The 23,983-nt window shown below is 38.4% G+C and overlaps 1 protein-coding gene and 1 long non-coding RNA gene across 12 annotated transcripts in view; one reads left to right on the forward strand and one right to left on the reverse strand.

Moving 5' to 3' along the window:
• LOC101171850 (muscleblind-like protein 1) overlaps positions 1 to 20,873 on the forward strand; it is a 74,489-nt gene extending 53,616 nt beyond the window's left edge. For 2 of the 11 annotated variants that reach the window (XM_020708221.3, XM_011482486.4), the window contains exons 4-11: positions 2,831 to 3,046; positions 6,029 to 6,268; positions 9,600 to 9,653; positions 10,443 to 10,593; positions 13,940 to 13,975; positions 15,086 to 15,177; positions 15,458 to 15,531; positions 17,368 to 20,873. In XM_020708221.3, the coding sequence (XP_020563880.1) occupies positions 2,831 to 3,046; positions 6,029 to 6,268; positions 9,600 to 9,653; positions 10,443 to 10,593; positions 13,940 to 13,975; positions 15,086 to 15,177; positions 15,458 to 15,514 (846 nt within the window). In that variant the 3' untranslated portion in view covers positions 15,515 to 15,531; positions 17,368 to 20,873. The remainder of the gene's footprint in view (positions 1 to 2,830; positions 3,047 to 6,028; positions 6,269 to 9,599; positions 9,654 to 10,442; positions 10,594 to 13,939; positions 13,976 to 15,085; positions 15,178 to 15,457; positions 15,532 to 17,367) is intronic. The other 9 variants (XM_078929903.1, XM_020708222.3, XM_078929906.1 and 6 more) reach the window with 6 other exon arrangements.
• Positions 3,235 to 22,760, reverse strand: LOC144981673 (uncharacterized). The gene is made up of 4 exons (XR_013647237.1): positions 22,545 to 22,760; positions 12,288 to 12,514; positions 5,493 to 5,711; positions 3,235 to 5,349 (listed from the first exon to the last, which is right to left on the reverse strand). It is a non-coding gene; the product is annotated as an uncharacterized LOC144981673 (long non-coding RNA).
• Between the last annotated feature and the right edge of the window lie 1,223 nt (positions 22,761 to 23,983).

The raw sequence follows: 23,983 nt of genomic DNA on the forward strand, positions 1-23,983 counted from the left end.
AGCCAGTCACTTGAGATGAACCCCTCTGTGTGTGGTCATGACACCTGACAGAGAGTGAGACCTGTCAGTCATGGTTAAAGTGATTTTCCTTTCTATTCCATTGGCTCCTCCCGTTTAATAGAATACACTTATTTCCACACTCTCTTGTGAAGTTTAGGATGTGGTCTGCTTGGAGACAGATTTGCACGTGCTCACTTAGACTGCAAATCGACCCACACCCAGGAAACAAGGGCAGAGTGGAGAGGTCCACTGAGAGCAACGGAGGAAACCGTGGCAGGATTTAAACAAGCAATAAATCTCCCAGGGACTGCAAAGCCTTCCCTTTGTGTTTATGTCATGGGGAGAAAGTAAAGAGAAGAGGAGCTGAAAAAGACAGACTGACAGAGAAGGACAGGGCAGAAGAAAGGCAACAGGAAGAGATAAATGGACAGAGTAACAGCATCCAGGTAAAGGGGAGAGGACAACAGCAGACCTTTAAACCTGCCCTATAAAGAAAAGCCTGAAAAGGAGCATGTTGTGTGTAACTGGTACAAAGGATGTGAATGGGTGAAAGCCTTTTCAGCAATGAGATCCTCTCTCCCCCTTTCAGCTTTGTTTCCACCTTCCATCCTCGCCATCTCCACATTATTTAAACTGCTCAGCCACATACATCCCTCCTCCCACAACGAATGAAAAAAGGAGCGCTCTCACTGAAACTGCAAAGAGGATGCAGGGAATGAGGGCTCATTACATGTGGCTGTGAGGGATGAAGCTTGTGACTCTTTTTTAGTAGAGACACAATGAGCTGACAGTCAATATTATGCAATTGCATAGCTTACTGTAGCACGTATACATTCATTAGCTCTGTCAGTTACAGAAACTTCCTGCGATGCACTTTTTGGGTTTAAAAAAGGTTTCGACATAAGACAATATAAACAACTTCAGAAAGAAACAAAGTTATATCTCACACATATATAATATATTTTTATTGAAGTGGGCTAGTAAAAAAGAGAAGGAGTTATTGTAAACTTTAGACTTCTAAAGTCCCTCTCCAATCATCTTTTGATCTACTTTAAAAGTGTTCCCAGTGGTCTTTTATTTACAATTATGCTTTTTTTAAGTAAAATCAAAAAACCTGAGGCTTTTTCTAAGACATATGCAGAGTGGTAGTAGTTCATCAGAAATTCACCTCTGAGTTGTGGGCGGGACTGTTGGCACAGCGTGATCCTCCCCTTCATTTCCCATCATCCCTTTGTTTACAGGCTCTCACACTAGCTTACAGCCCCTCACAACACCAACCTAACATTACCGGTGCAACAAAAATGACTATCAATATTGGAGCTGTCCAGCCGTACAGTTTTGAGCCAGATACAGCTCAGATGAGGAAAACAAAGACGTGCATGGATCTAATCTTCTACAAGCAGTTGCATCAGAATGGATCGGAGCTGGGAGCTTGTGACCTGCCAATTGAAGTTTTTAGTAACAACTGCAAGCTTTTTCAAACTGCATTTTTTTGTCTGTTCCTGAGTCAAAATATGATGATGAATAAAAAGTAATGCATTTTTAATCTTAATTTTCTTAATATATGTACTCGCATGTGAGAAAAATGCAGAACATGTTCAAAATCCAATTTGCTAAAATTTGCATTTTGTTGTAAATATTTATATGAAGAATAATTTATTGACTTTTCAAAACTGTCCTCTCTTTGATCAATATATATTTCATTTTCCTAACCATCAAAACATTTATTTTTTGGATTTTTACTTTTGATGTTTTCTACATCTCTATTTATGATTCCTTTGTGACCCCACAACATGATTTATTTGTGCACCAAGGAATACATTTGATAAATGTTGTAATAATACATACCTTGTTACATAACTCTCACAGCCCAAAAAAATTCCAAATGTGTTTTTCCTGTGCGGCCAAATTAAAAGCAGACAAAATGTCATATTCTCTGCATGATTATGCTTAGACAAGTTAACTAAGGGAAAGGTCACCTCATGACACAAGAGGGTTTTAATGTTTATCAAATATTTTGTTTCTCTTTGTTGTTGTCTTTTAAACAATTACAGTTATACAAAAACAAAATAACTGAGATCTGTAACCACTTAAAAATTCTACATTTATATGTGCCATAAGACATTTTTTTCAATAGTTCTAAACTTTTTTTACCTGAGCTTTCAATATCTTGGCTCATCTCTTTTTTTTCCCCAAAAATAAAAACTAAAGGAACGGCATAGTCTATATTATTATTTATTTTGTTCATTTTTTTTTTGCCATAGCACTGGGGAGACTTGGGGAAGAATGCAGCTGTCCAGCTCAGGCTGCTGCTGCTGCTGCTTTATTACTCGCTGTGTCCTCTTGGCAGCAGCTCAAGAGACAACCCTCAGACCGGGGGCTGAGGTCAGGAACGTGCAGAGAAAACCGTGGCGTGCTGTGTCAGCAAACACACTCCTTCGCTTTTAGTTTGGAGGATAGTGGAAGGAGATGTAAGCGTGATGTTATTAACAGTAAAAGGTCACGCAGCGCGGCGTCTCAACCACGTCACGTGCACACATAGCTTGCTGTCCCTCATCATTGCTGCTTATATGTGTTTGATCTCTGGTGTGCGAAGATTGTCAATCTATTGGATCAGAAAGAGTGTGTGATGCTACATGCTGACCACAAGGCTTTTCTGTCCTTTAGTGTGGATGCAGAAGCAATGAAAAAGAATATTAACATTCTACATGTGTAGCCCTGCAATGATCTATGTTTGCCTCTTCTCTCAGTACACAACCACAGTTCACATCTTCTCTCCTTGCTTAGAAGTCAAATTTTGACAAACTTTTATTCTGCCTGTGCCCCACAGCACATGTTTTCAGTCACACCCAGCCTTGCAACCAATGCCAATGCTGCTGCAGCAGCTGCTGCTGCTTTTAATCCCTACCTTGGCCCCGTGTCACCTGGTCTAATGCCTGCTGACATCCTACCCAGCGCACCTGTACTGGTCACCAGCAACCCCAACGTCCCCGTGCCTGCTGCTGCCGCCGCTGCACAGAAACTCATGAGGACAGACAGACTGGAGGTGAGAAACGCACACTCTCATGTGTGGGTGCAAGGATGCAATTTTAATAGACTTGCCAACAAAAATAAATAAATGAACACATGCGTTCATAAAACTGACAAACGACTGATCACACACGAGAGAATATGTTTAATTATTTTGTCAGCTCCAAATCACTCATGAAAAAAAAAAAGACATATGAAGCTTCAGTAATGCGGTGCCCACTGTGGATCCTTTTCCCATCTACACAGTGATTCTGCACTTTGAAATGTGGGCTCTGCCTTTTTGAATATCAATAGCATAGAAAAAAAATCTTGTCTCAACATTTTATGTTTGCAGGCTTTAATTATGCATCTTGTGCACTGTTTCTGTTGCAGAGGCTTCATCTTGTTATCATAATGTAGTCATTACTAGGGTTTAAGCAAAGAGGATGAGACATGACAGAGAGTATATCTCCAATTCAATTCAGTTAATTTTTTAAAATGGTATTTTACAACCGAGGTTGTTTCAAAGTGCTTCACAACAAGCAAAAAATATAAACAAAATATATGTATCAGACAAAGTTTTATTAATTTTGTTTATTATATTCCAATGCAGGCCAGTAAAAAAATTCAAACTTAATTTTATGCTAATCATCTTTATAAGTGACCAGCAGATGACAGTGAGGGGTTTTAAGTGTCAAACTAAGAAAGCAAAAGGCGACAGTGGAGAGAAAAAAATTCCCTTTTAACAGATCCAGAGTCAGAGAGGACATGAAAGAAGCTAACAATATAGAATACAGGAACTTCTATAGGACAAACAGACAGGTTAGTAACTGCAGCAAGAAGAGGAAGCAGATAAAAACACGAAATCCCTGGAACATCCTTTAAAGGACAAAAGAAAAAGGTTAGTCATTGGACTAGTTATAGACTAGGGAGCACACTTTTTTCTTCTTTGTTCCCATAAAATTTCATGATGGAACGTAATAGTCATTTTCAGAGAAAAACAAATTATATTTCTATTTAACCCATTTATTGTTTGAAAAGTCCTTTTAAACATTAATTGGATAGTGAGTCAATCTCATTCATTATGTAGCTCCACCTGGAAAAGATGCTTGTAGTGAAATAATAGGGCGATCGTTGATGACTGGCAGGAGCTGCGTGAAAACGTTGGGAAGGTTTCATTTAACCTGTAATGTTTGCTGTAGTTGGGTAATTATCGAGAGTGAGGTCGGGTAAGTCTCCACATGAGGTGAAGGAGTGGACAACATGGTGAGTGAGGGATCGGGTCAATAGTGGAACAGAAAGATGGAGCTGGAGGTTGGAAGTCAATTTGTTCACCTCTTGAGAACGTGAGTGGACAGTTTTAGGAAATAAATAAAAAAAACTGTTTTTAAATAATCCGTGCTTTGTTAATGTTTTTTTTTTCTTCTTCTGTGTGGTCAGTGCTTAACTGTCTTCAATAGAAAAATCTTAAGTTTTAAAATGTATATCTTGCAGACGATTGTCATATTTTAGTAGTGTGTCATCCAAAACAAACATTGCTAGAATTCTTGGGACACACATACCAGTCAGTAGATTATCAGCAGTCTGTCTCTTGAAGGCTGACAAAAATTCCTATTTTAGAAGATAATCCCGCAAGCTACATAACCAGGAAAATATTTTCTGACCTCGTTGATTTTTGATTTTTTTCTTTTATGGCTGTGCAATCTGTAAGCTGCACACCATAAGTTTTTTTGATTGCTTATCTGCAGCAAGTCCCTGAGGGACAGTTACCACAGAAATATGATTAATAGGCCTACTATATGTTTCTCCAATTAAGCATTTTTACTGATTTAGCTTACACGCATGTTTAACAGTTGGAAGTGGTTCACACCTTCTGCTCTGAGCCTCAGTGGTTGCTCTTTGGTTTTCTCTTGCTAATTTCTCCCCCCACATGACAGCCACACTCACCTTCATCTTGTCAATTCCATCTGTCAGTCTTTTTCTCTTTATACATCAACCATGCTTACATCTTCTGTTCTCCCTCCCGCTCTCCCTCCCTCACTCACTTCACCAACATCTGCCTGACAACAAGGCAGTCTGGCTTTAAATAGAAGAACATAAAAAATAGCAGTAGTAGTTATGGCAGCAACAGCGTGGAATTAACGCTATATGCGTGATGGTGAATGTTCTGATCTGTGATAAAGACGCAGACAGAGATGCATTGCCATTCAATTCCTCGTGCTCATCAGTGATGGATGGTGACAGAAGGCGGAGCAAGACCTGTCTGAAGATAACGTCTGATGGTGGCCTGTTGGGCTCAGTCGGAGATGTATGCATAAACTGCGAGGTTGCTAAACAGACCTGTTGAGAGAACGGCGTCTTCCATCATCACAGAAAAGTGAATCAATACCACACATCATAAAAGTGCATTTTCTGGATGGACAGTAGTATTTTCAGTGCAGTAAAAGCAAATATTTGAATTAGTGTTGGCTAAAATGATTTACCTCATAATGAAAGTGCAGCCAGCTTGTGTTCGTGTTCCCGTGTGTCTGGGTTCTTTATCATCTGTGGGCTGAGGATGACATCAGCTGGAGTGTCTGTTAAGGGTAACAACCCTGATATTTCCCATAAGACCCATTGAGTCCCAACATCCATACTGTAGCAATCACTTCCCTCCTTTGCTGGCTGGTGCTTGTGCAGCTGATGCCCCCTGCTGTCCATCCCTGGAAAGCCAGGAGCAGACCCATCTAAATTATGCATGCATGTTCTGTGATTGATGAGACTGTAAACGCTGGTTCCAATCTGTTCTGCTTATCAATCCATAGTAATGGCCTAAACTGTCATTAAGATTGGTTTGCTGTGTCTGGTTCAGGGATTGTCAAGTTCTGAAATGGCTGAACAGATTGAGCTCTTCGTCAAATGTCAAACATTTACTTCAGGATTTGTGTCAAAGTCTGATGTCTGTGTGCACTGATGAATACATCCATAATGTGTATTTCTGCTTCTGATCGGCTTCTTTTTTGTCGCATATGTGACCCAGGTGTGTCGGGAATACCAGAGGGGTAACTGCACACGTGGCGAGAACGACTGTCGCTTTGCCCACCCAGCAGATAGCACTATGATTGACACCAACGACAATACAGTCACTGTGTGTATGGACTACATAAAGGGCCGCTGCTCGAGGGAGAAGTGCAAGTACTTTCACCCTCCGGCTCACCTGCAGGCCAAAATCAAAGCCGCCCAACATCAAGTCAACCAAGCTGCAGCTGCTGCAGCCATGGTACGTGTCTGTCCAATAATTGCACCACCAAAAAAAACATTAGGATAGGATTTAAAGACATAAAACGAAACAAACACTAAATATTTGATGGATGGCTTTAAAACAAACAGAATAACATTTTTTTTATTGACAGAAGGGTTTGAAACAGCCCCTTTGGCTGTGACTCACTATGATGCTGTGTTACAAATAGAGAAAGAAGTGCCTAAGAAGCAGCAGGCTGCAGTGATCATGCTGTATGCAACTGAGCCTTCTGCTCCCTTCCTGCTTGCCCTTGTCCTGCTGCTTTGTTAGTCGTATATTTTGCTGTTTCTAGTCCATAGTTAGCTTGTTTTACATTTTTGCTGAGAAGACAAATATGTGGACTCCACTGCAGTTTCATTTAGTTTCTGCAATGCAGGGATCATGCTCCCTTGGGACATAATAGTGATCTGTGCAGCAAAGAACTGTTATGTAGTCAAGATAGGATTAGCTGGATTTCACTGCATTTTCACTTTAATGCTCCAGGTTTAGATTAGTTCATAGGGTTAGACTTTAAGGAAAATACATGCGAGTCTGGTCACATTAAATTAAAACTAATATGATCTTTTAGTGCCAACACAACAAAAGATATTAACTCCTCAATAAAGTTGCTGCCACAGAGACGGGGACAAAGAAGGGGACAAACGTATTGGCATCAGATTTACAATTTTGATTTGATTAGAAATCTTAACAGAAAACTTAATTTAAAAGTGAGTGGCTTTTTAGTTTTACAAAAATAGTCTATCATGGTAAACACGCTCTTGCCTCACAGCAAGAAGGCCTCCGGTTCAAGTCCCGGCTGGGGGATGTGAAAAACTACATCAACGGGGGACCTTTCCGTGTGGAGTTTGCATGTTCTCCCCGTGCATGCGTGGGTTTTCTCTGGGGTCTCCGGCTTCCTCCCACCATCCAAAAACATGCTTCGTAAGTTAATTGGCAACTCTAAATTGTCCCTAGGTGTGAGAGTGAATGGGTGTGTGTTTGTGGACATTCTACCCTGCGACAGACTGGCGACCTGTCCAGGATGTCCCCTGCCTTCGCCCACAAGTGGCCGGGATAGGCTCCGGCAGCCGTGTGACCCCGAAAGGGAAAAGCGGTTAAGAAAATGAATGAATGAATGGTAAACACCATTGGTGCCTTTCTATGTAAACAACAGATGGATTTACTTGAAGCCTTGTAAACTGTAATCAATCAACCAATGATTGACTTTATTTGTAACGCATCTTTCGTCAACATGCTGATGGTGCTTGACATAAAAGACATATATGAACAGATTAAAAATAAGAAACAGGAGGCACAGTATAGATTAAAAGATAAATATAGGATAAAGCCATAAAATACTTAAAAGCCAAATTAATAAACATGCAAATTAAATGAGGAAATGCTAAGTTAAGAGATGCATATTTAATTTACATTTAAAAAATCTCCACCCATGAAGAAACTCTTTGATCCTCAGGTAGTTGTTGTACATGAGGACCATGGCACTAAAAAGAAGTCTTACCGTGAGTCCTGGTTCTCGTAGTGGTGTAGATAAGAGAGCAGAACCCGAGGATCTGAGACTTCTGGAGGGTTTGTTAGGAATGTTGGCTGCAGAAGTGGCGAGACTAAAGGTTCCTTTTTAAGGCTACGTTCACACTGCAGGGGTTAATGCTCAATTCCGATTTTTTGAAAAAAATCAGATTTTTTTACAAGGCCGTTCAAATTTCCAATTAAATGTGTACTTTTGTGATCTACTGTGTGACAGTGAAATGACCCAGAAGTGACCCGCATGTGCAGAAGAGTACTCAACAGTGAACAACGTCACTCGTTGTTTGCGAAAGTAGCTAACGTTAACAATGGATGTCAACAACAGTGTTGTCAACAGCAGAGCTCTTTTTGCATTATTAAATTTATTTTCACAAAGGAGCCAGCACAATTACAATCTTCTCATTGTAAGAAGGCATTGGAGCCAGGATCGTCTGTACCCACTGTTTGGGAATGGGGATGTGTATGTGCTGGGGCCGCGCGTGTGTGTGTAAGAGAGAGGAGGGAGCGCGTGCAGCGCAGGAGGGAGAGAGAGGGGGCAGAGGAAGTGTGTTAGGGGTGCGCATTCATGTGTTCTGTTACGGAGGAATGAGAACGAAAATAAAAGGAGGGCTTCCCCCAGCAGAACTGCTATTGACTCTTTATTAACTCACTTTGGAGAATCTTAGGGTCCAAACGGGGAAGTGAACCCCGAAGAAAGATCCGCCTTCAGCCCTGGAGAAGGTCTCCCACACGCTTCTGACCACGGTCAGAAAGGAAAGGTTCAACACCACGCTCTGCCATTTCGCTGGAAATATTTTCAAAAACCGCCTGGTTGCGATGAGAGCCCTCGAGTTTGGCCTGAAAAGAGCTGTCACCCCAAATAATCAAATCGGTGCCCTCGCTTCCCTTTCCACTGACTGGTCTCAGCAGCATCGTCCGCCATGGTTGATGTTTATGCTATTGTTCCCGCCTACTTCAACGCAGAATGATGACGTTTGTAGCGTATCATTGACGTATGAGTCGGATATATGTGGCCTGGTCGTTTAGACGGAGGTCGCATTTCAAAAGATCGGATATGTATCGGATTCAGGACCACATACCCAAGTAGCCTGTGTCGCATTTGAAAAGTTCGGATCTGTGTCGTTCAGACTGTCATGAAAAGATCAGATACAAGTCGCATAGGGGCAAAAAAATCAGGATTGGCTTGTTTAAGCCTGCAGTGTGAACGTAGCCTTGGTATCAAGCTTCCATCAGAGTAGGGAATTTTTCAGCACAGATTGCATTATTACTTTATCTTGTACAAAAACATAGGCTTAGTCAGGATTATTTAACATACAGTGCATTTCTGTGCAGTTATTAATTGAAGTGAGTAATTGGCTAATCTCTCTCTCTCTGGGGCAGCTTAGTGTAATTCATAGAAATCAGAAGTTCTACCAGCTATAATTAACAAGCAAATGAAAATGAAATTAAAAATGATCATAAACGAATGAAGCGCATGTCTTTAGCTTTTCCTGTTATAGGCAGCATGATACTGCTACACATCAATGTTGGCTATCAGCTATAATCGGCAGCGAGAGCCTTAGATCTTTTTAATAACTTTTTGCATGCCTTAGTCTTGTAATTGGTGTATATTGCATTCCAATGATTTGTTTTTTATTTGTGTGTTTGTTTTTTGTATGTTTGTTTTTCTCACCAACCCACAATGCACTGCTGCCCCCATGATGCACCTGCGCTTGCTGGTTTATGTTATTGCGCTTGAACCCCCATTGGCCCATTGCCATCATGTGCTCGCTGCCTGCTAATTAAGACTCAGTCGGCTGTCAAATCTCTGAAGCGACCCCTCGACGCAACCTTTGACCTGGTACTATGATCTTTCACCTTTTAGCTTGGCATGAGGCTGTGTTGTGATAGATAAACCGACTTGTCAACAATGTAAACAATTAACATAGCACTGAAGGGTGATGAACTGACTTCTGCTAACAGTTTTACAGCATTATTATTATGTCAAACGTGCACTTTTAAATACAGGATATTTCTTAAATATCCATTCTGCCGATAGAAATCCAATTTCAATGTCAGTTCATCACCTTAAGTGAATCTTCAATGCCATTTTGGGGCCAGATACCTTATGTGGTATTCTTTGCATGACTGTTTCCCTTTTCCATATTGCATGAGTAATGGTTAAAGAGGTGTGATGACACTCTTTAAATTGCTTACAGAGTACTATTATCATGGAGCTAGCAGTGCAGTCTTCCCCAACTACATTATTTCTGTTGATGTTCCAACAGTGATTGCTATATCATCTTTACCAGTCTTCTTTGCAAAAAGATCTAGATGTTCCTTAGCTAAATGTAAGTGAATGCATCGCAGCTATCACTTTAAATTACACAAGGATAGTAATGACACTCTTCTGGTGAGTGTTTTTGCTGTGCACAGTCACAGTTTGCCAGCTGTACACTCCTTACATCACAATCTGACAGCAGTAGAGTAGTACACGCCTTGCTTGATGTTACATGTTGTAGCTGTACTGATTAGCAACTTTGTCTTCTAATGGATTTTTTTCTCTCTCTCTGTGTCTTGACTGTCACTACCACCATCCTTTGATTTCTTATCACGCCCATCCTTTATTTTGGTGTGGTCCCCTCTTCAGGGGCTCCCTCCCGTCTTGCCTCCTTTACCAAAGAGACCCGCACTTGAAAAAGCCAACGGTGCCACCACTATGTTCAATGCTGGAGTATTCCAGTACCAACAGGCCCTGGCCAACATGCAGTTTCAACAACAGGCTGCTTTTATACCATCAGGTAAGGCCAACGCCCTCTGACAGCCTTGGTTGTATAGCGAATGGAGTTATATTCCTTTCACATGTCTACACAATTGTTTCATCATCTGCAAACAGAAAATGTGCAAAAAATACCTGTGCCAAATAATTGCATGCTGTCCAATACCACTTTGTTCTTCAGTAAAAATACTTGTAGTTGCAAAAAATAAAATAAAATTAAAAAAATAAAGCATGATAATTTACAGCTTTTCTAGCATACTTGCAAAAGGTTTTGAGACTTTTAAAATAAATATATTCTGTCTGAACTGATAAACAAATTAGTTCTGTACCTTTCTTCTGTTAGCACACAATCTCCGTGCCACCTCTTGCAAGCAAAATGTTTCACTGTTGATTAAAATGGATATTTCCTTCATTTCTTGTGGCTACTGTTTATAAATAAAACATTGAATTACTTTCTATTCTCAGTCGAATGCTACGTTCCCAGCGCTCATTCAAGCAGTCACTTCCAATCAGAAGTCTTTGAAAGTGCACAATTATGCCTGTTTCGGGCTTCCACGTTCAAAATTCTTGTGTTCACTAATCACTACATAAGTATTAAAAGCTGTTTTCAGGCTCTATGTACAAAACACGCAACAATTTAACATGTGTTGAAAGTTAAACCAGTTGAACTTTGACCAATCAGGGATAAGAATTTGGTACTGACGGATGGGCGGCGTCCTTTCAATTCACGGAAAAGACAACCATTTTAAAACTGATTGTGAACGATAAATTAATAATTGTGGTTTGTTCCTGGCCAGAATTATATAACAAAGGTTAAAACAGGTTAAGCCTTGAGCAAGATTTGCAAGATTTACACCGCTTCGACATTTCGCACAATGCCTTTTCCAACTGTAAGTAGTGTCTAGTAGCAATAGTCCAGGGAGGACACCATATGCTAAAAGCAACACATGCCCAGAGTGAACGTAGCATAATGCTTTATCATGTGAAGGAAGCCCATATGACTGCTGTCAGCTGAACCGTGAAAAGGGGTTTGTCATGCCAGACGCCCTTTAAGATCACCTGCAGTTGATCTATTGATCAGTTGCTGTTGAATTACTACAGTAATGTCAGAGAAAGCAACAATCATGGTGCTTTAAGTAAAACTTTTATCTACCGTAATTTCCGGACTATAGAGCGCACTTGATTATAAGCCGTACCCGTTACCTTTTTAAAGGATAAAATATTTTGTGCATACATACGCCGCATGCGCCCACATTGAAACATGTGTTGTAGAATGAGGATCTGTATGTGCTGAAACCGCAAGCCGCGTGTGTAAGAAAGAGGGGAGAGCTCGTGCAGCTCAAGAGGGAGCTGCTCTCACTCACTCTTGCGCTGCTCGTACTCCTTCCTCTTACACACACAGCACACTGACACACATACACATTCCTCAACACCTATATAGTCAGTTCATTAGTTAGATAGTTAGTAGTTAGTTGTTACTGTTATTTGTAATTAAAGAATACTGCGTTGGAATTATTACTTGTACCGGTATTCATTTGCGAGATTTTGTGTTGGGGGGGGTAAACCGCGACACCACAATTCCTGCTGTTTCATCAATGCGGTTATCAAAAATCCTACACCGTCACAGCTATATTTCAAACAGTGCATGTGACGCAGCAGTAACACAGCAGCAATATGGTAGTAACAGCACTAACAGGGCTGGTTAAAAAAACATACCGGTAAAAGTCACCAAGAGCAGCAGTAACTTATAGGCCTCCTGTGCACTGAAACCATGGACGTATTCCTCTTCAGTGTCGGATTGGAATAGCATTAGATATTCTTCGGAACACACTCTCTCTGTCTCTCCTTCGTTGTCGCTGTCATTGTCACTCTCATCCTGAGGCAAATTCACTCCTGAGCTTGCGCCGTCATCTCCGTCACGCAGCAGACCGGCTTTTCCAAACCTGTTGGTGATGGTGGATTTTTTCATACTGCTCTTAACGATTGCCTTTAACCTACTTTAAGCTGCGTCATATGCATTTCTTCTTGCATTTTCCATGATGAGATTCTGTTTTTGCTATTCATTCACAAAGCAGGAATTTACATTAAACTTGCGTCTTCCTCGACACATATACCGTATTCCCCCTGTCTCACTCTTACCCTTTCTGCTCGAACGCCCCTAGCGGCTGTTGGAAAAAATGCATTAAAAAAATTTAAAAGAAAAAAAAGCATAAATTAGCTGCATCATTGTATAAGCCGCAGGGTTGAAAGCGTGTAACAAAAGTAGCGGCTTATAATCCGGACATTATGGTATTTGCATTTTATCTCTATACATTTCAAGCATAGCATATCACCAGTGATCTTGTTTGCAGATGCAAAACTTATTTTCAAGTGTGGATGTTACTTCACAACTCCAAAACACCTATGAAAGGAATATGATTCTATGGCCATGCAACTGATGGCTATCAGATAATGACTCTCTGTGCCTGGAAGTGCTGTAGCATCGAAATTGGAGGGGTTTAGTGTAGGTCTTCATCAATGATGGAAAATGATTTGCCTGCATGGATTTTACTGATCCTACAGCAGCTCAGATGTAACTCTGGTGGCAGAAGTGGGATTTAATAATCTAGTAGTTTACCGCATTGTGTTTGTTAGATTCCCTGCTTAGATTAACCCAAAAATCATGGCACCTAATCAGTTTTATATTTTAAATAGGAGACAGATACTTTTCAGACATAAATGAGGACATCTTAGTATTTCTTTTCCAAATCTGCAGACAAATCTAAGCTTTTCTTATAGTTTGTGTGCATTGTATCCCCACATACACAGGTTTTTTCAAAACTGCTTCTCTTTGGACACTCCACAGTCATCTTACACTGAGGCTAATATCCTCATTTTACCATCTAAAAATAGCTCGCCATCGATGCCCCTGTGAGTTCTTCAGAACCTGAGGTTCTCATATGTCTCACAGTGTTGGACTCTCAGGCCACTGAGACACACTGGGGGGGGGGGGGATTCGAGAAGGAGGTCATTCATATAGCGCAAACAGCTGCTGTGTGAATGATGGGAAACAGGGCCAGTGCTAGTATTTACCGTGGTTTAAATTAAATGAAGTGATTGAATGGTAAACTGGCACTTGTCAAGGGTTTTCAATTTATCCTAAGCCTTTACTCTTTAAAATTTGCAATTTTATAAATCAGCTGTGCAGTAACTATTACTTGTGTAATTAGTGGAAATATGTTTCAATTAACAACAAATCTGCTGTACTTAGTTCATTTGGTAAACATTTGCAGGGAATTTTCTGTGCATTCTGTTGGGTTTTTTTGACTCTGTCTTGAATTTTTTCCTTCTCATTCACCCCACTCCCTGCTGCAATGCATGATGGGCAGGCTCGATATTGTGCATGACACCTGCAACAAGTGTTGGTAGGTGCCAGCTTTCCTTATTGATTCCTTTTAAGTCCATTGTAGTCTTTCTAATCTACTACAATCAACTCAACACTCAATCAAAGCAAACCTTCTGGTATAGAAAGTTGGGTTTTACCTAAGAATGGGACATTCACGTATGGTTAAAGAAATAGTCATATCAAAACCTAATGTTTAATTAAGTTAAAAAGTTTCGTTTTCATTTTATTGTTGATTTACCCCGATGTATCTTAGAGACAAGCAATGTCCCTTCCTTTTGCTTGCCACAGGTCTGTCACCAAATGCTTGTTGCAGTTCAAAAAGCCCTGTCCTCACTTACATAGCAAGCTGTCTGACTTCTTGAGCACCTCATTTTAATGTCTGCTAATAAATGCCATATAAACATGAGCCGTTAAAGAAAGAAGGTGAACGTATTCTCTTTTTATGTTATAACAGCAGCAGCAAGTCCTTTTCAATGAACTTTTCCTTTTCAATGAAAACCCTCCCTGTGTTTATGATGACCTACAATTTTCTTCCTCTAAAGCCCCAAAAGTTTTTGCAGTTTTTAAACTTCATGTTAGGCTTGCACAATAAATCGCAAATTTATCGTTATCGCAATATCAGGCTTTCCAATAGGCATGTTGCAAAAGTCGGCGAAAATTGTGATAAATGGTAACCTTAACTGTAATAAAACAATCTTACGCAGCTTGAAGTATTTGAATCCCTTTATGCATTTGACCAATCAGATGGAATTTATGTTTGTCAACAAGATTTTATGTTAGATCCTCGCCTTCTATGTAGATCAGGGTCATTTGGAGTATAATTTAAGTTATGTTGACTTTTATTTAAATTAAGCTGTTGCAGTGAAATGGAAATTATGTATTCAGTTGTTTTTCTATTTGTTCATGTATCCGACGTGATATTGTCATCGCAACATTGAACACTAATATCGCAAACCGCGAGTTTTCCTCATATTGTTTAGCCCTACTTTAAACTCTTTAAAAAAAAAAAAGCAAAATTCTTTCATGTTTATAGCATTCTTTACTCAGACATTAACATGACGAAGAGTGAAGAATAAAACAAGCCCTCAATCCACTCCGGTTTAACTGCTTGTTTGGTCCTTTCCTCAAGTACCCATGATGCACGGTGCTTCTCAAGCCACTGTGTCTGCAGCCACAACATCTGCCACAAGTGTTCCCTTTGCAACAGCAACAGCCAATCAGGTTTGCTCTTCTTGTGTCTCTTCTCACTCTTTCACTTCTGATATCAGCTCACACATGTGTGCCTTTTTGAAACTTATGATCTCCGTTAGCTTGTTAAAGGGGAAAATGCTGGAAACGTACACATGCACATGTGACTTTTTTCTAGACATTTCAATCATCTGTTATTACAAACTCATCCTCATCTTTACTGTCAGTTTTCAAATGATGTTTTACTTATCTGTTTTAATCTCTCTTTTGTCATTCTTCTCCCCCTGTATTTCTCTCCCCTCCTCTAAATTAGATTCCAATAATATCTGCAGACCATCTGACTAGTCACAAGTATGTGACCCAGATGTAGGAGTCTCACTCAGAACAGTATGTACTCTATCTTACTCCTGGGTCTCACACACCTCAGCACACGCCTTATAACGGCAAAAATTGATATATGCACATTCAATGAATGCATTTTCTTAGGTTGACACTTTTTTTTCACAAAATTATCTTTTCAATACAAGACTTTAAAGAATGTTAGGAGGAAAGTTAAATACAAGTATGTTTACTTTCCCAAACAACAACTAAAAAGGGAAAAAAAAGATCATCAATTTTACATTTATCTGTCTCAGGTAAAAAGGAAATGAAGGAAAACACTGTTATAAGAATGTATCAAAAAGTTTACTATAACTGACAATTACAAATGAAATAAATATGTCAATATAACTGTTACCCATCAGTTGCCTTGCATTGCTGAACAGTAGAAGCTTCTTAGCATAAATACACTTTTAGATTTTAAAATCATAAAGCAGCATCACAACATTTTAGGGTAGAGGTTGCATAACAGAATGTTAAATTCAAATTTCACAATTTATTTTGCTTTACTTTGTTTTCACAAAACCATTCTTAGGAGACCCCCCCCCCGCCCCCGCCCGCGCGCCAAAGTGGACTAAACAGCAAAACATGCAATTCCAACATTTGCCCACTTGAGGGCAGTATTTCTACAAAAAGGTGTGACAGTACAAAAAAAATTGTCCTTTGTCCTTTAATTGTCTTTTATTAATTATTTAAGAGCCTGCACCTTCTCATGTTTATGTGGGAGACATTTATCAACTTATAAATGATTCCAAGGTTTTTTAGCGCAGCCTGAATTTTCGCAAGAGGTTTTCATGTCATTGACAACCTTTAGTTTGTTTCCATTTTTAAGTCTGCTGCATAGACCGCAGCACAATCAGACTGAAATGATGTGCACCAGAGTATATAAATGAGCTCGAACTCTCTCTGTCTAGCAGATCCCAGTTTGCTTGTTTGATTAACACCAAAGATGGGTGGGCATCACACTTACAAGGGGAAGAGGAGCATCTGAGGAAACCAACTGTGCTTCGGATTAAACTCATGAGTGTGAATGCACCCTTACATTAAAGTGAAAGGCATCCAATTTAAGATAGCAGAAACCTGGTTTTCAGTTGCCCTTTTTTTTTTGTAAAGTTGACATGAAATCTTAACCTCCTAAGACCTGGCGTCCACATGCATGGACATCACATTTAGGGTTGTATTCCCACAGTAGTTATTTCTGCTTTCAAAGCCCAAGTAACAAAAAAGAAATAAAAAAGCACATCAAACAAGAGCTGGGCTCTTAAGAGGTTAGAGACACGCTAAATATGTAAAATCTTCATTACAGCACATCTAAACTATGTTTTGAAATCATTTTACACAGTAACTATCAAGATAAAGTTAGAAGAATAAAGACCAATGTGTAAATATGTATTCATTGACTGTTTCTCAAAGAAAAAAGAAAAATAAACCTACTTATGGGTCTAAAATAGTTGGAAAGCAACAAAAAAGCACTATAAAGTCCAAAGGAGAGACTTTATCAGTGTTCTATGAAAATTTTGTAGTCCGCAATATAATTATTCAAGGTTTTTAGGATGAATAATTTGGTGTTTAAATGTGTTTTTGTTACTTTTAATAAAGAAAGTTTTAGAATTTTGTAAATTGTAGCTTTTAATGAAATCTTGTATAGCTCCTCTTTATAAAATAATTTTACTTGGTACATTTTACCACATCAGATCTTCAATTGTAGCCATAATCCTAATTTCACTGCTTTAAAAAATATCTTAAAGCATAAGTGGGTTTGATTATATGTTTGCTGCAAAATCTCTTCTTGTTCTGGATTATTGTTGCCGTTAAACTAATGCACTTGTGTGAATGTCTGTCCAGATGAAACTGGAGTGTGCTGGTGTCCAGTCCAAGATCTGCAGTCCCCTTCATGGCCCTAACGTCAAGAGAGGAACAGAAGCCAAACCAAAAGTGGTTTGGGAGAAAACTGCATGTTAACATAGAAGGCACAGTTTGTTAGTAGTGTTTTCCCATGTAGTTATTGCACAGTAAGACAAAAAGAAAAAAGAATACATTACATTTAAGACTGCCTTTCATTTTGCAGAGGCAACTAACCTTTATTCACCAGACACATTTTGAATGTTATCATTAACTAAAATGTGTGGAGCCGATCACAAGTGACTGAATCGGTATGTCTCTTGACCAAGAATCACTTGTTTTTTGTTTATTGGTTAATGGTCTTAAAACTGAATGACTTCATCTGTTTACACAAGCGTGCACCTTCAAAAGAAGTAAACGTAAAACGACGTTCTGACTGAACCATGTGCATGCACGACTATTAGTTTCTAGATTTGCTTTGAATTAAACAGAAATAAGGGAATCTACGTTGAGTGCACTCGGAGGCAAAATAGCAACTGAATGTCTGTGCGCGGTGTCCTTCAAACCTTTGTAGCCTACCTTTCTATCTCTGAAGCACATGTGTCTGTACAGTGCCATACATCTCAGTTATACATGAATGATATTCCAACTGTGCAACCAATTGTTTAATCCAACAATTCCCTTTAATATGCCCTTTTTTTAATATATAGACAGCATGCTGTGTCCATTGTCATTAGCTGTGATTCCTAATAGCAGCAGATGACTAATTTCTCAAATTCTGTGACTGACCCTATGGCGTGTAGACTTCTGTTTTTGGTTTTGTTGCTGATGTCAGTTGTTTAAACATGTAATGACTGGAAGTTGATCTCTAGGCCTTTGTCAGAGACCAAAAGACTCTCCATGATGACGATCTTGTGATAATTAGCTGTCTAATCTGCTGTGAGAAGGCTGTTATAAAGTTGCAAAAGAACAAGTGACTAAAAAAAAGGATTTGTGTGGCAAATAATTGTTTTTACAGTCTTCTGGTTTTGCATTTATGCTAAGGGAAGATGTCAAACCCAGATTCAGCGAGTGTACATATATCTATATAAATAATCAAATGAATTTGAAATTATTTGTTCTAATAACTGAGATGTGTTTTTTAGATAGTCAGCCAAAGTTTATTTGTATTTTGTTTTTTTTTGTGTGTGTGTGTTGATCACCATAATTAGTCGGTATGGTTAGGCTAGAGGGGCTACGTTTAAAAAAAAAAAACTGCCCAAAGAAAAAGTTCAGGTGTTTGTTTATGTTGTGTTAGTGTTTTATTTAGGTAAAATTAATCGGCGGATAGTACAGGGAAAGTGATAAAAATATTTAACGATTGTAAAACTCATCCAAAGCCTTAGAATGTACCATCAAGTCAGCACAATGCAACATGCCATTTTAACCCATCCAGTTGCCTAATGCACACCACAATAACACACACAGAGCACTATGGAATTGTCACTTTTTTGGTCTGTGTTTTCTTTATGATCTTGTACTTTTTAATTCTTCTTTCTTAGACAAGGAGTGTATTTTTTTTTCTCGTTCTGTTTGGAAAATATTTTTCTGGTTTTTAGTTTTGCTTATTCTATTTAACTCTCTAATAATGAATACAGTATAAGGTACAGTGTGTGTTTGTGTGTTGATCATGCACAGATTCCATGAAATGTTCATTTTAGTATGATTACGATTTTAAAGTCGATATTTTCTAAGTTATGCATATTGTTCAACTGTATGCATTTTGTTCATTTCTTGAGTCTTTGTGTGTTCTTTGAACAAAGATGTTTTATATGAGTATCTAACAGTTACAAAATAATAGAACAGGAGGACTAAGTTGTCACTTTGGCAACCATTGCCAATACCTGAGTAATATTTTAACGATTGTAAGGTTTGTAATTAGTCCTATAACGGGAAAAAATTATTATGAAAAATGTAGATCTTAGATGTTTAGAGTAAAAATATTATTTTCTACTGTATCCATTTCAAATAGTAACTATTGTTTTAATATTTCTACTCTCCCTGGAAATTGGGCCATGTTGGAAATCAAGCTGCATATTTAATCACTTTTATGGGCGTGTGCCGGTGGGGTCGAGGTGAAGGTGGTGATGGGACGCCGAGTCTCTGCACTCGGCTCTCACTTTACCAACTGCAACAGCACGGGTGGGGTGGGGAATACTGAGGCTCTAAAGGTGATAAAGGTTGACTTTTTTGCACTTCTGTACATAGTCAAAAAAGAGAGAATCGTGTATATTGAGATCTTATTTTGAATAAAAAAAAGAGAAATAATGTCTATAATGACAAGGAATTTTGCTAGGATAATAATAATAAAAAAGGCTGAACAAAATTGCTTGCATTAAAAGGGCACTGAGATCTCACTCTCGTACCCCTTTCAGGAAAGGCCAAGTGTTGCTCTTCTTTTTTGTCAGCAGCTTGTAGTTTGCCAGGTAACCTTCCGGAAGGAGGCGCCCACTGCCCTCCAGCATAAGAGAGCCTGACTGGGTTTGTCTGGTCCCTTAACCTGTGGAAAGGTTTATATGGCGCGACCACGCCCACCCAGGTCCAACCAATCACAACTTGTCCTGTCTCGACCTTGCTCAAAGAGGAATGCATGTTAAAGAAAACCATATTTTAAAAAAAATCACAACAGTAATACTGAATAAGAGAACACTTACACAGAAAGATGTATTTACAGTATACAATATTCTATCAGTGTAATGGAATAAATATATTTAAAAGATACATAAATAGAATAGTGGTTTTAAAAATAAGTACAAATTCCAGACTATACTAACTAAAGTTTAACTTCTTGGGGAGTTCAAACACATGCAACACAAACACCATAGCTATAAGTATGTTCTTTATGTTTATGTAAGCTGTGCCTCTAGTAGATGAAAGTGACTTCAAGGGAATGTAGTTCAGCACCAGGCAGAACTTAAAAAGACTGAAACACCCTTCTCTGGTTTTTATCTTTTAATGTGTCGGTCTAAAGTTTTGAGGAATTCGGTCATTTCACATCTACAAGCATGCACACTTGCATCTATGAGAAAATGTAAACTTTTTTCTTTTTTTTGGTTTATTTTGTTTTGGATTTATTTTCTATGCTTTTAGTGCTGAGATGATGTGTTCTGTCTTCTACTGCAGTTTGTTTCTTGCTAGTTTTACTGTTCCAGGCCCCCTGAAAGGATGTATCATGTTTGCATGGCCTGTCTGGAAAGCACCTGTAGAGACTGATTTCCATTGACTGCAACATTCTAAAGCCATAAAATATAATCGTCTGACTGAAACGTGGGGAGGAAAGACAAATGGGTGGTGCACGGTACCATTCAGATCATGAAGGGTACTTAGCATGAGGTGCTGTCCAGATTATGATGTTTGTGTGTACTTAGGAGAAAGCCCAATCATTTTTTCATGGGGCCTGCATTGCTAACTTTGATTCTTGCTGTTATGAATAAAAAAAACAAATAAAAATTTATAAATGAAAGGAAAAAGCAGTCATTTATGTGTCTGTTGGGGCAGGGTCTGACGATAAAAAAATAAAAATAAAAATAGTAAAGGAGCTAAAGAATATTTTATTATTGGAATTCGTTTACTTACAATCAAAATAAAAAAAAATGATAGTCACGTAAAAGATATATGTCTAACCGAGATATACACTGTATTAAACTTAGTCATGAATTGATTGAAGAAAAAAGTGTAAAAGGTTAAAGAAGAAATAAAAATACACACATACAGGTATGGATATAAAGATTTGTAAATTTGGCCATTATAATTTCTTTAAATTGTAAATAAGAATATTTTCACCTTTGCAAACAGTATTGAATTGGTGCATTGAATCCTTTAAAAAATAAAGTATATCAAATAGAGTTTGATAATATTTTATTTGTTTTGACTATAATCCATTATTTTGGTACTTGACAAAAAAATCTCCACTTGTTCTGATCAGAACTGCATCATCTATGCAAAATAATATAAAATAAAATTCATAAATAGGTATGAGATTAGGTACATTTGCTTTTTCCCACGTTTTCAAGCAATGAATCAAACTTCACTTGACTGTAGTTATTAATAGGTTGGACCAAGTCACAAGTAAGTCTCAAGTCTTTGTCCATATTCCGAGTCAAGTCCCAAGTCAAATCCAGTTAAATCCCAAATCCCGTCCCAAGTCAACACCAACAAGTCTTAAATTGAGTCCAAGTCCTACATTTGAATGTTTCAAGTGCTTTCAGTCCTTTTAACAACAGAGTAATATTATTTACACAGACTATGTGTGCTTTTAGAAAAAGTATTTATTTATCGCTTTAAGATTTCAAAATGATTTCTCTAGAACAAAAGCCTCCTTTACCTCATTTGTAATTGTGGTAACCCGGAGATGGAAGGGAGCCAGGGTCAATATTAAATCCCATCCGCCACAAACTTAACTGCACATCACTGGTCTGTAGTGAGGGGTTTCCACAATTACAAATGAGGTAAACTAGGCTTTTGTTCTAGAGAAATCATTTTATATGTATAATATAATATAATTTATATAATCATATAAATTGCATATAAATTGCATTTACAGTGGACAATTATTATATCATATAGATCTTGTGATGGCAGGTGAGGATGATGACAGGGGAAGCACTAAAATACAGGCCCAAACGCCCACACCTGCATACTAAAAACCATTAAAGCTGTAAATGCTTTAAAAAAAAAATAAAATAAAAAAAAAAGGAAGGAAGGAAAGCAGCAAATCTTAAAGAATTTAAGAGGACTTGAAACCCCAAGAGAGAGAAGGGGGGCTATTTACCAAAACATAACACCACAAAGCACAGCAAGATGAGCAAAAAAACAAAAATACAAAAAAATTAATAAAAAAAACATGCAACATCTCCATGAATTCTGTAATAATGTTCGCTGGATTTCTATCAGGAAACAACCACGAATAATGTAGCCCGGGGCACCAGCCGCCCCACTGCTCCCACTATTATTGCTAGCGGCCATGAGTTAAAGCTCGTGTCTCGCCCAAAAATGTCAAAATCACCTGTGGATTCTCTGAGATTAAACTGGACTGCCTGCACACTCACTCAATGTAATACTAACAGAGCGTTTGCTGTCTCTTTCATTCATGTATCTGCAGCTAGCCTTTAAGCTAGCATCAGCTTTCATTCAGAACTTACCGGTCTTTATGTAACTTCAAGTGTTGGATGAAGTTAGTTGTTGTTGAGTCTGTTGGTGATACTTTTATCCGCATGTTTTGCAAACTGGAAACCACTTTTTTGTTGACAACCTCATAACTTTTCTATCGGAACAGGAACTGGCTGTAAATTTGCTTAATGGATTAATTTCCTGCAATTTGGTTGGATTGTTGGATCAAACTAACTTGGACCTATTTTGATGGGATGTCCTTTAAACATCACACATGGTTGTAAACAGAGACAGAGAGAGACCACGACACAGACTTTGTCAGAATACTTTTTATTATTTAAAAAAGTAAAATTTGGGGAAAAATAGCAAGAATTTACGAGTCTGAGGGCTAAAGTCGGAGTCAAGTCTCGAGTTACTGATGTTAAAGTCCAATTGGAGTCTAAAGTGGTCAAATTCATGACTTGAGTGTGACTCGAGTCCAAGTCGTGTGAATGGAGTCCACACCTAAATAAATGTAATGAATCTAATGTGAGCTTGATTGAGTTTGATACATATGTGTGATGTCTTTGTATTAATGCTTGAAATAAACCAATAAATCCAATCCTTGGTTTCATTTACAATGTGCAGGGATATTGAAATTGTCTTAGGTTGACAGCATCTGGACCTCTTCCTTTGTTTTGTCTTTTTTGTTGCCATATCTGGACCCTTATGTGATTTTTTTTCCACTTCTAATGGCTCATTAAATCTTTTGGCCACTGCAGTCAACCCACAATTTGTTCCTCCTGTTTTCCAGCTTTTTTGTTTTAGTTTATTTAAACTCTATCATGACTGCAGTGACATTTCCCTTAGAGAGGATAAATTAGGTGATCCACCGTCTTCTTCTCTTTGATTTTTGCCTCATATCAGGGAGGTTAGGCAACTTCTCAGGCATGAAATAAATAGTAAATGGCATTTTCTTAGAAGGCGCTGTCCTTTTTTATGTCATCAAACCCTATGGTACTGTTCACACACATGTATATACACTGATTGCAAAGCACCTTATAACCCTGCGTTCTTGTGTAATCACCATACTTATCTAAGATAAATGTGAAAAATTATGTTCTCTAATTCTGAGTTCATTTATTCCAAAGAAATCTAAACTTTAAAATATTTGGTCTTTTAAAGTACTTTCACAAGCTTTATTTTTTCCCCATATGAACAAACTTCTTCCTTTTTTAAAGATGTGAATATCAATAAAACCACTAGATGGTTTTATTATTATTCCAAAGAAATCTGAACTTTAAAATATTTGGTCTTTTAAGGTACTTTCACAAGCTTTATTTTTTTCCCATAAGAACAAACTTCTCCCTTTTTTTAAGATGTGAATATCAATAAAACCACTAGATGGCACCATCTCTGTGTAAATTAAAGCACTTCAGACAAAGCACCTGTCAGATGAAAGTGGACAAAGGACTGTGCATATACAAAATCA

Source organism: Oryzias latipes, chromosome 13 (assembly GCF_053564925.1).
Source record: "Oryzias latipes strain Hd-rR chromosome 13, Olatipes_Hd-rR_3.1".
In the NCBI taxonomy this organism is placed as follows: Eukaryota; Metazoa; Chordata; class Actinopteri; order Beloniformes; family Adrianichthyidae; genus Oryzias; species Oryzias latipes.